The 14,686-nt window shown below is 46.2% G+C and overlaps 1 protein-coding gene across 2 annotated transcripts in view; it reads left to right on the forward strand.

Annotated features, from left to right (window-relative positions):
* The first annotated feature begins 1,890 nt into the window (after window positions 1-1,890).
* Window positions 1,891-14,686, forward strand: part of LOC119378656 (E3 ubiquitin-protein ligase RNF31) — a 46,607-nt gene continuing 33,811 nt past the window's right edge. Inside the window, exon 1 of one of the 2 annotated variants that reach the window (XM_037647723.2) lies at window positions 1,891-2,054. In XM_037647723.2, coding sequence (XP_037503651.1) covers window positions 1,974-2,054 — 81 coding nt within the window. In that variant the 5' untranslated portion in view covers window positions 1,891-1,973. The remainder of the gene's footprint in view (window positions 2,055-14,686) is intronic. The other variant, XM_037647729.2, reaches the window with a different exon arrangement.

Genomic DNA, 14,686 nt, shown 5'->3' on the forward strand with positions numbered 1-14,686 from the left:
TACTCGCGCCAGTGTCCTTTACATCGCAGGCGTAGCTAACCGGCTTAACTAAGAGTAGCACAATTTCGCTTATAAAGCACCATCGTTACAAGAATAAAATAGCGCAGGTAGCTTCCAAAAGGGATCGCTGAACGATACTTCAGGTTATACTCTCTGATAGCACGCTTTTGTGAGCAAGACGCATTATTGTAAGAGCGCCCGTGAAAAAAAAATTACGTTCCGCGAAACTACCCGTAAAGCGTACTATAATTATTACGCGATGCATGCTGAAATGATGAGCTTTCACAAAACTTTGTGCACAGCTTGTAATACGGGGCAACAAAACATCGTTTCACTTTTTCGCGAGCTGCACTGCAATTACGATTCACGCGTACTACAGCCACTACAGCCAGAACGTTTTTTTTAACAAATGTAACAGCGTACGTATCTGCGAAGGTTGCTTCCGCAGCCCACTCAGCACGTACTGTATACATTGTGGACTTGCATGAGGAAGATGTTCTTGGTGTTCCAATAAAATCAGCGAAAATGTCCAGGCTAGAAAAGACGCGAAACACGCTCTCCGACGGGCTGAGTTTCGGAAGTTTCACGTTTGCTCTGTGTAGCGTCTGCTGGCGTGGCAGCCCGCGCGTGTTGTTTCGTCGCGTGTTCGATAGATGGCGCGACGCGCGATGCAAATATGGCGATGCGCATGGAATTCGCTGTGTTCTGGTCTATAGATCATGGTGATCACCAGGCATACGCATGATTTCTTTTCGACCAATTAGGAGCGTATACCTTTTTCCTATATATATATATATATATATATATATATAACAGGAACTGATTGTGTTAGCGACACGTTCATCTGCCTTTATAAGGATGAGATAAGGTTTTTTGATGCGACATGTCCATAGCCCGATAAGTGCTCTTGTCTAGATATGCACTCGGCTCGTCTGCGCATCGCTATGCTATATACTTCATTGCAACCCGCTGCAATAAACCAGTTCCTAGTAGCGCTTGTCCTGTCGTCTCTCATGTGCTTGTCTTTTTTAGCGCTAAAATGAAGATGTCAAGTAATCTGGCTAAATTTCTGAATGACGTTTAATGATATAACATGCTCTTCCTTCGACCCGGATGTTGTGTTCGCTCTTGCGGGCCCAAAGTTGGCTAAGACAAGATCGCTTCTTTAACACGAAGAAGCATGGTAATACTTGACATCTCCATTTTAGCGCTAAAAAAGACACACATGAGAGACGACGGGACGAGCGCTTGCCCTGTCGCCTCTCGTGTTTGTCTTTTGAGCGCTACAGTGAAGATGTCTTCAAGTATTCACCGACTCGCCCAGCAACAAGTTCTTATTAAGCGTCAGAGTGTTCACGGCTATGTCTCCAAGTGACACCATTTTATACTCGGAGTCGTGGTGCTCTAACGGATGAGACAGCAGCAAAGCGCGAATATTTTTCGGCAGACCTTTATGCAAAAAAAAAAAAAAATGTCTAATACGAACCGGAGTGTGCTGAAGAGCTACTGAAATGCTCTACCTCTGAGCTCTCTGTGGTAGCTGCTGTCTCACCTATGCATTTCAAGGTCTGAGGTTAGACAAGCTGGTCCAGCTCGGTGGAGTGAACGACTGCTGAGGGAAGGTGATGTAATAACAGTAGTAGTGTATCTTAAAATATGTTTACCCGAATAAACAACGATTAGGTAAGACATAAGCCTACAGAAATGACAAAAAAAAAAAAGACTTTTGGCTATTTTCGGGCCACGTTTCTCTCACGATGTTATTGCGTTTGGCTGCTTTTGGACTACGTTCGAAGTCCTTTTGGCGCCTTTTGTTGACATTATCTGGCAACCCTGCCGCAGCTCCATATCAGTATCGTCGCGTCTACGTGGTGGCGTAGTCGCGCTGGTCGCGCTCCGAGCGGCGGCGCGACGGCGCGACGGCTCCCCGCCGCGGGCCCGGCTTATCTTATCCGCGTAGCCCGACGTGCCGCATGGGCGTTGTTGCTTCGAGCATCGGCTTCCTTCATCGGGAAGCGGCAGGCAATATGGAGCCTTCGAAAGCAGGCATCAATGTGAGTGTGGCTGGTTTATTTCCCTGAATACCTGCTATCGGTGTGCTTGAAGTTCCAACTTCTGGGGAAAAGTTTGCCGAGTGACCCTGTGTAGGACGTTCTCTCTCTTTTTTTTTGCTACTTTTCATGCTCGGACAATGAGCCTGCGATGTCACTTGCTCGTGTCTTCCAAAACTAATTTCGGCTTCTAAAGAAACAGAGAGCGCGCGCGCAGAGACCAAAAGAAAAATGTGGTTGCATTGTGAAACGTGAGGCCACGGAACGCCTACAACCAAGGCGGCGAGTCGCTGACAGCTCGCAACGGCGGAAGGGTCTTATCGGCCGAGCGAAATTTTTCTCGAGGCTTACTTTGAACGTACACGAAACTATACCTTACCAGACGCATTCGCGCGCTGACAGCAACTGCTTTCTGGTTCAAATTACTGTACGGCTCTTTTCCATGCGAAAGTGATTATAGTGCGCTGGATAATCGCGCACTTTCAGCCTGTTGTAGAGAGTATGTAATGCGTGGCTGTAGTTCACTTAACTTTACTGATTCGTTAGTCTGAAGTATTCAGTTGCACACTCGAGGTTAAAATAAGTGTGACGAGGCAACCTCGCGACTAGAATTGGAACAAAGACCTGTAATGTATGCATCAACAGATTAGTCAGGTAACCTTTTCAATCCATTTCTTCAGCTGTGCAGCCTTCCTGCAAAATGTCATTCGATAGCGGAAGCTGCGACAATTGGATGGGCAGACGTGAAAACGAATAATGCCGGCTGAGGCATGCAATAGTTTCTGCGTACTGATTAATGCGAAAATAGCACTGAAAGAAGCAAGAAGACGGTATATACCTCGACGGTGCACACTTCTTCAAACGCTGGGAAACGCGACTTGTTCGATCAGTGTATACCGCCATAGCAACACACTTCAACCTGTACCGCTGAAAGCACACCGAAAGCTTGTCGCTAATATATTTTTTTTTGTGCGCCTGTTCGGAACGCCACATTACTGATTGTATTCAGTGCAGTCAGTAATGTAGTTTCGCGTTAGTAATTCTTTGACTCTTCTCCCAGGAAGACTGGCATCCCATATCGCACTTTGTTACGAAAGGTACGCGGAATCCGCAGTGTTTGAATTACGATTGTTATACATTTGCTGCGACTATTCGATTGCTTCCTCTCTAACTTGACTGTTCGCGTGTGCAAGGTATTCCTATCGCTTGGTAAGCTTGGAACATATCAGTTTAGGCGGAAGTGCAGGGAATAAGACGTGATGGCGCTGTTTTCACTACTGAACGGGCAGGTCAATAACTTTTTTCTCCGAATGTTGGGTCGTGGAAAAAAAAAACGGTGGTCGATGCACGACGGCGGCACATGGGGAAAAAAAAGAGCTCGCAGCAAAGCGTAATTTTTTCAGATTATCAGAATACCGTCGACGCGATCGTTTAATTAAAGCTGCCATCTGCCTCTGCCTCTGCACAGCGATTAGTTATAACAGTAACATTTCGTCCTCTGCTAAGTATTGCACAAATTTATGATCCTTCCTTTTTGCCGATGTGTGTGCCTGACGTCGCACTGCTGCACAGACGTGGGGCTGCGACGCTATGTGCAGGTTAAGAGCCTCGCAGATTCAACAAGTGCATACCTTAAAACGAGGAGAAAGAAGGGAGACGCAGGTGTGCTGTTGTTAAACATGCAAATACGAACCGTCTCGGGAACACGCTTTTTCTAAATGGCACTATCGCACGAAGCTACGTGCTGTCGCTAGGTGGGCGCCTGTCGCGTATATTGGCACTCTCTCTCGCCGAGCGAAAGACATAACAGCTATACTTGTTGAAATATATATGAAAAGGGAAGTTTCAGTGAAATGACTGTACTACGTGCGATGCTTAATATTGTTTTTTCAGTCATCATCAGCCTGACTTTTGCTGGACAAAGGCCTCCCCCAAATATTTCAAATTTATCCCATGGCTTGCGCTAGCTGATTCCCATTTTATGCCAGCATTTTTAAAAAAAATTTCTGCCAATCCAATTTTCTGCTGTCCCGATCCCCTATAACCCATTCCGTCATTCTCATCACCAGTTCTAACTGATCAGCCACGTGTGTGTGCAGGGGCGTAGCCAAGGGGCTGGGGGGTAACCCCCCAACCCCCCCTCCGAAATTTTTCAATTTTGCTTGCGTATATTACACACACACATACAAACGCACGCACGAACATACATAAGGTATGGTTGAACCCCCCCCCCCCCCCGAAAAAAATTTCTGGCTACGCCCCTGTGTGTGTTCATGTGCCTTGCCTGTGTGCCCGTTTACATGCCCTACATTATTCAAAGACCACCGTTTACCTGTCTACGCATTACGTGGCCTGCCCAGCTTAATTTTTTTTCTTTCAATATAAACTAGACTATCGACTACCCCTGTTTGTTTTCTGTGCAACGTGCAATGTCTCGCTATGTTTGTTTTTGCACTATAGACGTTCACAAGATTGCCTGAACGTAAGCACCAAACCGGACTGATGCGCAAAGATGCAGCCCGTGTACTTACTACTTACTATATATCTTGGTGCAGAACTTCAGGTGGTCGTAATCAACCACGAGACCCCCAATATGGTGTGCTTCATGGTCATATCGTGGCATTGGCGCGTGAAACCCCAGCAGTTAGATTTGAAATTTAAGACGTAGATGCCGCCATGTACTGCATGTTTTCCGAGGGAAGAATGGCGCTGAGAGGTCTATGCACTGAAAAGTACGATGGATATACAAATACATTATAGCTCTTTTTTTTTTCACTTTTGTCACTGTGGCGCATGGCACACACTTATACCGAATCATTGGCCAGGAATGGGTTTGTTTGTTTGCACACGTATTCGCTACGTGTTTTAAATATTTCTTCAGCTATTCGAGTTCTGACGGAAGAGAATGGGGTGCCAAGATAAGGTGTACCTAGGTGGTAGGAGGGCTACAAGAGCTTGGGTTTTCCGCTATTGGCTTCGTGGTGGCTGGGTCTTCCTCCCTCATGACTGCGGTATTCACCCACATGGGAAACACGATCCCAAGTCGAAATCCTTCAATGTTGCGGGATTACCGACAGGAACATCGGGATCCACGTACCCAGTGACATGCCCAGTGGCGCACATCCGTTGGTCCGAGAGTGTCGTAACCCGGGTATAAGACAACCAAAGAAACCCGTTGAACGTCGTGCGCACTTTCATTAGAGAGAAGGAATGCGTTTTTTAGATACCCATGAGCATGAGTTATATGCGCAAGTTTTATATTGCGAGTTATTGTTTCCGTGTTGTATACGTATAGATGGCTTGCACTGACGTCACTGAAACAGCCACGTTGGAGCACCAACATGGAGGGACGCGAACTTTGTGACGTCAAGTTAGCGTTATCAGTATATCGCATGCTCGTTTCTTCGTTATTCAGGCACAGAGGCCCCATAACGTTCCAGCGATGTCGTTATCACTCTGAAGCAGGTTAATCGCCGCGTGATTATACTGCCTTGACGTCATCTAAGCCGCCATGTTGGAGTCATGTTGTGCGCCCATGACGTCACGTGCAATCTATCAATAAGTAAGACTCGCTCAGAAGTGAACAGCGACGAAGCCATCTGTGCGGAAGACGCGAAAAAAAAAATATTCGCTATAAAATGTACGGGGCCCTCCGTTTCGCCTTTTTTTTTAAATTCAAGCCATTTCATTCGTACAGCGAAGCCGAATGCCTGCGTGAACCATTCGCACCGTGCAGATTCCGTACTGTCACGCCCAGTATGAGCAAAGTTCAACAAGTGGCTCTCGACAGCTCGTATGAGATAAGCGGGCTAGCTTGTTGTAGCAAAGCGCTCTGACAGGTTGGCGCTCTTTCGGTCCTCCGTTATTTCTGTGTAGCTTTTTGCGCCAACACTGCGTTTCGAGCATGAACCAACCAGGCGAACATCCCATTCTGTTCAATAGTGGCGCCGTTTTTTCCGTGTTCACCGTTTCGCTCGATATACGGAGGATACCGCTGTTTTTGTTTAGAACATCGACCCTTCAATGTCTCTCGAAAAAGCCGAGAGACGGTAGCCACAGCTTGGCGAGCCATGGTTATGCCTCTAATGCTTCGGGAAATTAGTGCTGTCGTACGTAATGCTTTCTTCATTGACTCTCGATGCGTCGTGATAAGTCGGCGAACAAGTAATGTTGCTGGAGCCAACTATCTAACAAGGCGACTGTTTGCTTTTTAACATACTCCAGCCCAAGAAGGGCTATTTTAGGAAATCGTGCGTGTTTGAAGTACAAAATAAAAAAAAAACGTTTTTAGTGCCTAAGGCATTAGAAACCTTATTATGAGAGAAAATCGCGGGAAAAATGTGCGTGGATTGTTTGTTCGCGAGAGCAATGCCGACTAACGCAAAAAAAAGTTTCATCGGCCATTCCATTTTATGAAGGTGGTCGACCAACTGTGGTGGCGCTTGCGCTCGGCAACCTTCTTGAACAAGAATTTTCCAATATATGCGTTGCGTGATGCTCCTTCGCCATGCTCCTGCCGCCGTTGCGGTTGTGTATTCTCGGGATTCTGGGAAGGTGTTCGCTCATGCTAGTGGTATTACATACAACTTATATGCGTAGAGGTACAGGATGAAGGTGATACAGGCCTACGCGCCTACATCGAGCCATGATGATCAACTGGTTGAACGCTTCTACGAAGACGTAGAATCAGCAATGAGTAGGGTAAAGACACAGTATACTGTACTGATGGGCGACTTTAATGCAAAAGTAGGCAAGAAGCAGGCTGGAGATCATGCAGTTGGGGAATATGGCATCGGCTCTAGAAATGCCAGAGGGGAGTTACTAGTAGAGTTCGCAGAACGCAATAATTTACGGATCTTGAATACCTTCTACAGAAAACGGACTACTCGTAAGTGGACGTGGAGGAGTCCTAATGGCGAAACTAAAAATGAAATAGACTTCATAATGTGCGACCACCCGGGCATTATACAGGATGTGGAAGTAGTTAACAAGATCCGATGCAGTGACCATAGAATGGTAAGATCTAGAATTCAACTAGACGTGAGGAAGGAACGGCAGAAACTGATACGCAAGAAGAAGCCGATTAATGAACTAGCTCTGCGAGGGAAAGTACAAGAATTCAGAGTTTCACTTCAGAATAGGTACGCGGCTTTAACCGAAGAAACCGACCTTAGCGTTGACGCAATGAATGATAATCTGACTAGTATCATTAAGGAGTGTGCAGTGGAAGTCGGGGGTACAGTCGTTAGACAGGACACTGGTAAGCTATCCCAAGAGACGAAAAACCTCATTAAGAAACGTCAAGCTATGAAAGCCTCAAATGCAACAGACAAAATAGAGCTGGCGGAGCTTTCGAAGTTGATCAATAGGCGTAAAGTAGCCGACATAAGAAAGTATAATATGGAGAGAATTGAGCATGCTCTAAAGAACGGAAGAAGCCTCAAAGCTACGAAGACAAAGCTGTGCATAGGCAAAAATCAGATGTATGCATTAAGGGACAAGGATGGCAAGGTCACAACCAATATGGATAGAATAGTTGAGGTAGCGGAAGAGTTCTACAGAGATCTGTACAGCAGCCGAGACAGTCAGGATGATAATGTAAGAAGCAGCAATATCCCAGAGGAATCTGACATCCCACCAGTATTAACAGGAGAAGTAAAGAAAGCCCTAAAGGGAATGCAAAGAGGCAAAGCCGCTGGTGAGGATCAGATAACATCAGACCTGCTGAAAGACGGGGGAGAGATTATGTTAGAGAAACTGGCCACCCTGTATACGAAGTGTCTCTCGACAGGGAGGATACCAGAATCTTGGAGGAATGCCAACATCATCTTGATCCATAAGAAAGGGGACGTCAAGGACCTGAAAAATTACAGGCCCATCAGCTTACTGTCCGTTGTCTACAAGCTATTCACAAAAGTAATTGCTAACAGAATTAATAGGACATTAGAGTTTAATCAACCAAGGGACCAGGCAGGATTTCGTACAGGCTTCTCAACAATAGACCATATTCATACTATCAATCAGGTGATAGAAAAATGCGCGGAATACAACCAACCCCTATACATAGCCTTCATAGATTACGAGAAGGCATTTGATTCGGTGGAGACATCAGCAGTCATGCAAGCACTGCGGAATCAGGGCATCGACGAAGCCTATATAAACATAATGGAAGACATCTACAGCGCATCCACAGCCACTATAGTCCTTCATAAAGAAAGCGACAGAATCCCAATAAAGAAGGGCGTACGACAGGGAGACACGATCTCTCCAATGCTATTCACCGCGTGTTTACAGGAGGTTTTCAGGGCCCTAGATTGGGAAGAATAGGGATAAGAGTTAATGGAGAGTATCTCAGTAATCTGCGATTCGCTGATGACATTGCATTGATGAGTAACGCGGGAGACGAATTACAGCTCATGATTACTGAACTGGATACGGAAAGTAGAAGAGTAGGTCTGAAAATTAATATGCATAAAACTAAAGTAATGTGGAACAATCTTGGCAGAGAACAGCGCTTTGCGATAGGTGGCGAGACGCTGGAAGTTGTAAAGGAGTACGTCTACTTAGGACAGGTAGTAACCGCGGAGCCGAACCATGAGAGTGAAATAACTAGGAGAATAAGGATGGGATGGGGCTCATTCGGCAAGCACTATCAAATCATGAATGGTAGTCTACCACTATCTCTCAAGAGGAAGGTATATAACAGCTGCATCTTACCGGTACTTACCTACGGAGCAGAAACCTGGAGACTTACAAAGAGGGTTCAACTTAAATTGAGGACGACGCAGCGAGCGATGGAAAGGAAAATGATAGGTGTAACCTTAAGAGACAGGAAGAGAGCAGAGTGGGTCAGGGAACAAACGGGGGTTAAGGATATCATAGTTGAAATTAAGAAGAAGAAATGGATATGGGCCGGCCACGTAGCACGTCGGCAGGATAACCGGTGGTCATTAAGGGTAACTGACTGGATTCCAAGAGATGGCAAACGCGTGAGGGGGAGACAAAAAATTAGGTGGGTAGATGAGATTAAGAAGTTTGCAGGTATAACGTGGCAGCAGAAAGCACAGGACCGAGTTGATTGGCGGAACATGGGAGAGGCCTTTGCCCTGCAGTGGGCGTAGACAGGCTGATGATGATGATGATGATGATATGCGTAGATACTCGCGTAGTCTTGTCTTTTATGACCCCCCAGGCAGAATTGAGCATTCGGAGAAGACCAACGCGGAATAGTATTCCGTAGTACGGTATAGCGTGTCGGCGGCAAGCATATTTTACTCCTTCCGTGGCACTACCCCGCTTGGCACTCGGTGAACAAGAAGTTTTGCAACTTTGATTTGAGGAAAGCTGCCAGACCTTGCAAAAAAATATATTTTTCACCATAATCTCCCCTAGCACTAATGCACTTCTCCCATTTTCCTAGAAGTCTTTTGATACCTCGCAAACAGAAAAAAAAACTTTCTTCCTTGATAGAGCTGCTGCGCGTAGAACAAAACTGAAGCTGCAGAAAAATACTTGTAGACAGTTCGCTAGCTAACGCAATCCAATTCGAAGCCTGCACTTCCCATCATTCCCATGGTGGTTGACCGATCGCAGCGCCAGATTCTCCTTTAGTTTCATAGTAAGAAACTCTATGGTTTCACCCCTTACAAAGTTCTTCATAATTATTCCGATCTTTTTTTAAATGCGAAGCATTTCTTAGCGAACTTCTGCGACTTTGAGCGTATCTATCTATCTATCTATCTATCTATCTATCTATCTATCTATCTATCTATCTATCTATCTATCTATCTATCTATCTATCTATCTATCTATCTATCTATCTATCTATCTATCTATCTATCTATCTATCTATCATTCTATCTATCTATCTATCTATAATCTATATCTATCTATCTATATATCTGCTGTCTATCTATCTATCTATCTATCTATTATCTATCTATCTATCTATCTATCTATCTATCTATCTATCTATCTATCTATCTATATCTATCTATCTATCTACTCTGTCTCCTATGTCTGTCTGTCTGTCTGTCTGTCTCTGTATGTCTGTCTGTCTGTCTGTCTGTCTGTCTGTCTATCTATCTATCTATCTATCTATCTATATCTATCTATCTATCTATCTATCTATCTATCTATCTATCTATCTATCTATCTATCTATCTATCTCTATCTATATATCTGTCTATCTATCTATCTGTCTATCTGGTCTGTCTGTCTGTCTGTCTGTCTGTCTGTCTGTCTGTCAACGACTTTGTGCTCTCCTGGTCGCTTGGTTAATCGAATGTGCACCAAAATTGGTATGGCGTAACATGACTGTATGACGAACATAAATGACAAGTCATAACATGAAAATCATGACACGCATGTCATGTACAGCATGACTTACGTGCCACGCTCATGGGGCGCTGGCGGCCGTTTCGCTAGATTTATATACACCAAAATTGGCATCTTGTGACGTGACTGTGTAACGAACATAAATAACACGAGTTAACATGAAAATCATGACACGCATGTCATGTACAGCATGACTTACGTGCCACGCTCATGGGGCGCTGGCGGCCGTTTCGCTAGCTTGATCTACCCCGAAATTGGTATTGCGCGACGTGACTGTGTGACGAACATAACACGAGTTAACATGAAAATCATGGCACGCATGTCATGTACAGCATGACTTACGTGCCACGCTCATGGCGCGCTGGCGGCCGTTTCGCTAGCTTGATCTACCCCGGAATCGGTCTTGCGCGACGTGACTGTGTGGCAAACATAAAAACACTTTACATGAAAATCATGACACGCATGTCATGTACAGCATGACTTACGTGCCACGCTCATGGTGCGCTGGCGGCCATTTCGCTAGCTTGATGTACACCGAAATTGGTATCTTGCGACGTGACTGTGTGACGAACATAAATAACACGAGTTAACATGAAAGTCATGACACACATGTCATGTACAGCATGACTTACGTGCCACGCTCATGGTGCGCTGGCGGCCGTTTCTGTAGCTTGATCGACCGCGAAGTTGGTGTTGCGCGACGTATACTGTGTGATGAACATAAATATTAGGAGTTAACACGAAAACCATGACACGCATTTTCCTCAATGACATACAAGACGATGTATGCAGCTCTTTGCTGGCTGCTTCGCATTACATCGATTCCCACAATGCGTGGGATCTGCCGGCTTTTCTTTTTGATGTTGACTTGGTTTTCAATAGACTTTCAATGACATGCAGTTGACATGCAACTGAATAGCATGCGCGATTTTCGTAAGGGACTGTGAAACTGTGTTTGAATGTGCTTGTTCGAGCTAAAAACTGTTTCGTCTCAATTTCATAACTGCAGGTCGAAGGCTGCTTATCAACTTTTCTTCGTCAGGGCAGCGACTGCTTTCTTTATCGGTGTTTTTATGTAGTACAGTTGAAACCCGCAATAACGAAATCGGCGGGGAAAGCACAAAATTTCGCTCTTGCGGGAATTTCGTTGGCGCGAGAATGCGGCAGAAAAGACGTGGAATTTACAAAAAATAGATTTTATTTCCAAAAGTCAGTAAGTTTGCTTTGGCGGGCCTTACCATGCAGCAATTTCATGCCTCTCGATCGGGAATGTAGTTTCTCACGGCACAAAGTTCGTTTGTTCTAGTAACGTTGCACGCGACCATGTGCGCGCAAAGCCGACAAAGCCAAGCACAGAGCCAAGCCAACGAACGAAACTCCATGAGGAATGTGGATTTGGGCTGCGTAGTCCGCGGTAACGAGCAGGTGTTTCGGCAAGCCATCATCATCATCATTGTCGCCAGCTTTGTTTTTGTAAACAATGATGGCGGCTGCTTCTCAAGTGCGCTGTAGCGATAGTTTTGCAAAATTTAAGTGTAGCATGAATGCATTTCAGCAGTTTTCGAATGTAGGTAATGTTGCGAGAGTGGATTATTTGCGCACTCCTGTTTCAAAAATTTCGTTAGAGGGACTGCGGTATGAATATATTTCGTAGTCGCGAGTTACGAAATGCATTGACTCCTATGGGCGTTCGTCGGCGCTCCGAAAATATTTCGTTGCGGTGAGAATTTCGTTCCCTCGAGATTTCGTTATCGCGGGTTTCGACTGTACACCTCTAGCTTAATCTCCCCCAAAGGGCAGAATGACCTTGTGCATCGAACTTGTATTGTTCGTACTTCTCGCGAGACTTCGTCTTGCAGTTCAACGTTTCCCTTTTTTCTTATCGCATGAAATCGCAACGTCAGCGTCGTGAACTCGCTCTGTCTTATCTGTTATGTTTGACTGGTTGCAGTGGTAACTACGGCTTCGAAGGAAAGGTTGGCACAATGCATCGGCCGATGCCTTCTGGTAAATGCAGGAAAACAGGGCCCGTATTCTCAAACGATCGCAAAAGGCGGTAGTATCGCGTTTGGTGACGTAGAATCTGATGCGTTCAATAACTGAAGAAACACTTGCCTGTGACGTCATTGTTGCACTGGCCGTTGGTGTTACGAATGTCTCACAACACAGGAGTGAGTGTACCGTACGACCCGAGTGCGGCGTTTTCGAGCGTATGCTGGTTTCTGCACAGTGGCCAGGCTTGGCTGTGGCTACTTGAAATATAGGACATGTTGAAGAGCTTTCAACGTTTTTTTGTGCGATTGTTTAATGCGCAGTATAATATTTAAAAAATGCAACTTTGCGTGAAATGTATTTTCGTTGCGAGTTTATCACGGCATACTCGGAGAGTTCAGCTGTAGTGTGCCGCCGCAGCGATATCGTCTCAACATCTCAGCATGTTGCCGGCTCGCGATAAGCCACGCGAGCGACGCACGGTTCATGCTCCTGGGACGTTCAAACCACGAAAAAACAGGCGCTGACAAAGAACGAGTACTGATAACACCCCAAGGTAATGCTCGCTGAAAGCATCAGCGCAAAAAATGCTGCGTACATCCACCGAGGATTGAAAACTATAGAAGCCACCGCCTACGTCACTGAAATGCTAGTCTTCACCACCAACCGACGGTGATAAGGTGTGTTCGTTTATTCCAGGCATTGCAGGAGCGCCGTAGAGCACCGTCACGTCGACGGAAATACTAGATGGCGCCCTCACTTTTCCTGTTTTAGTCAATAGCCAATCAGCGCGCACCAAGGCGATACTTTTGCGATTGTCGCCTTTTGAGAATACGGCCCCAGAAATGGCCGCTACTGACGCCGAATTTCATCCATTCTTTGTGCGAGTCGCCCACGAGTCTGGACCAAGTGGTTACAAGTCGTGGAGCCATGACGCACTATACACCGAAGGTGTCGGCTTTCTGTCGAAAATTGCGCATTTCGTATTGTCAGAAGATCCACTTGTTTGCCCGTAAGATATTGGTTTTGAGAGACCACGAGTCTTTTAAAGAAACTGTAAGGAAAGGTTTTTGCTCCTTTTATCTCTCTCATTCTATCTTTTTACTGAACACCATACCTTGTGACCATAGGCGTGCGCAGGGGGGGGGGGGGGGCAAGGGGGCGAGAAGGGGGGGCGCAAGGTCAGCCCTATACATTGTGGGGGGGGGGGGCGAGAAGAGGGGCGCAAAGGCAGCCGCATACATTGACATAATAGGGAGGGGGGCGCAGCGACGAACTTTCGCCCCCCCTGAAGGGGAACCGTGCGCACGCTTATGCTTGTGACTAATACGTTTTACTGTAGTTGTGCCTATGCCTAAGCGCGCTAGTTTGCCACCGCGCCATGTCGGTTTTATGATCAAAACGCGCGACGGAGCACTTCGAAGCGCCTGAAGGGCACAGCTTCGTGGCGGTCGCCACGAGCCCTTGCGGGACCACGGCTCAGCGCCTTGAAGGGTAGGGGATGAGGAAAAACAGAAAAGTAGAAAGAAATAGAAAAGGAAGTGATCGGAGGTCGACAGGGGCGACAGAAGGAGAATAACTGATAGGAAAGATGGGGGGAGCGGTTAAAGAAGTTCGTGGACGGGGCCCCGATCGGCGAGAGGCCTTCCGCGCGTGAACATCGCGGACGAGACGAGGTCCCGGTCGGCGAGCGGTCTTCAGCGAGAGGACATCGCAAACGAGGCGACCGTCTGGCATGAAATCCTCCGAGCGACTCCCGAGTGTGGCAGTAGCAAGTAGCAAGTCGCACGATAAACCAGGCTTAATATCCCTACGTGTATCTTTAAAGAAACTTCTCTCTATCGAAAAACATTCCGCAGCGCGAGTGACATGCAACTGCCCCCTCCCACCCCCTTTTTTTGCTAAAGCTATATTTTTCTATAGTCCGAGAGCATTTGCGTGAAACTGAAACTGTTTACATTGAAAACTGAAACTGTTTTTCATTGTGAACAAGGCTCCGGTCACGGGAGCCGAAACGTCTTTTCCCGTATTTTATTTCATGGTCGGTGTCCTGCTTTTATTCTATCATGTTTACAACTCTACAACGCGCGGTGCCTAAAGCGGTGTCCGCATGCCCGGCGTGCGCGGCATTACGACGCGCATAGTCGCCCGAAAAGAAAGTTTGTCTATGCATTATCACGAGTTCCACGTCAATCGCAGTGACCTTCCAGATGAGAGAAAACGAAAAAACAGTGCCGAGCCGACAATAACGAAAGCCACGCACGCGGCCACTGATACTTCGGTTAGGCCGATCCATACTTTCTGCG

Source organism: Rhipicephalus sanguineus, chromosome 1 (assembly GCF_013339695.2).
Source record: "Rhipicephalus sanguineus isolate Rsan-2018 chromosome 1, BIME_Rsan_1.4, whole genome shotgun sequence".
Classification (NCBI taxonomy): Eukaryota; Metazoa; Arthropoda; class Arachnida; order Ixodida; family Ixodidae; genus Rhipicephalus; species Rhipicephalus sanguineus.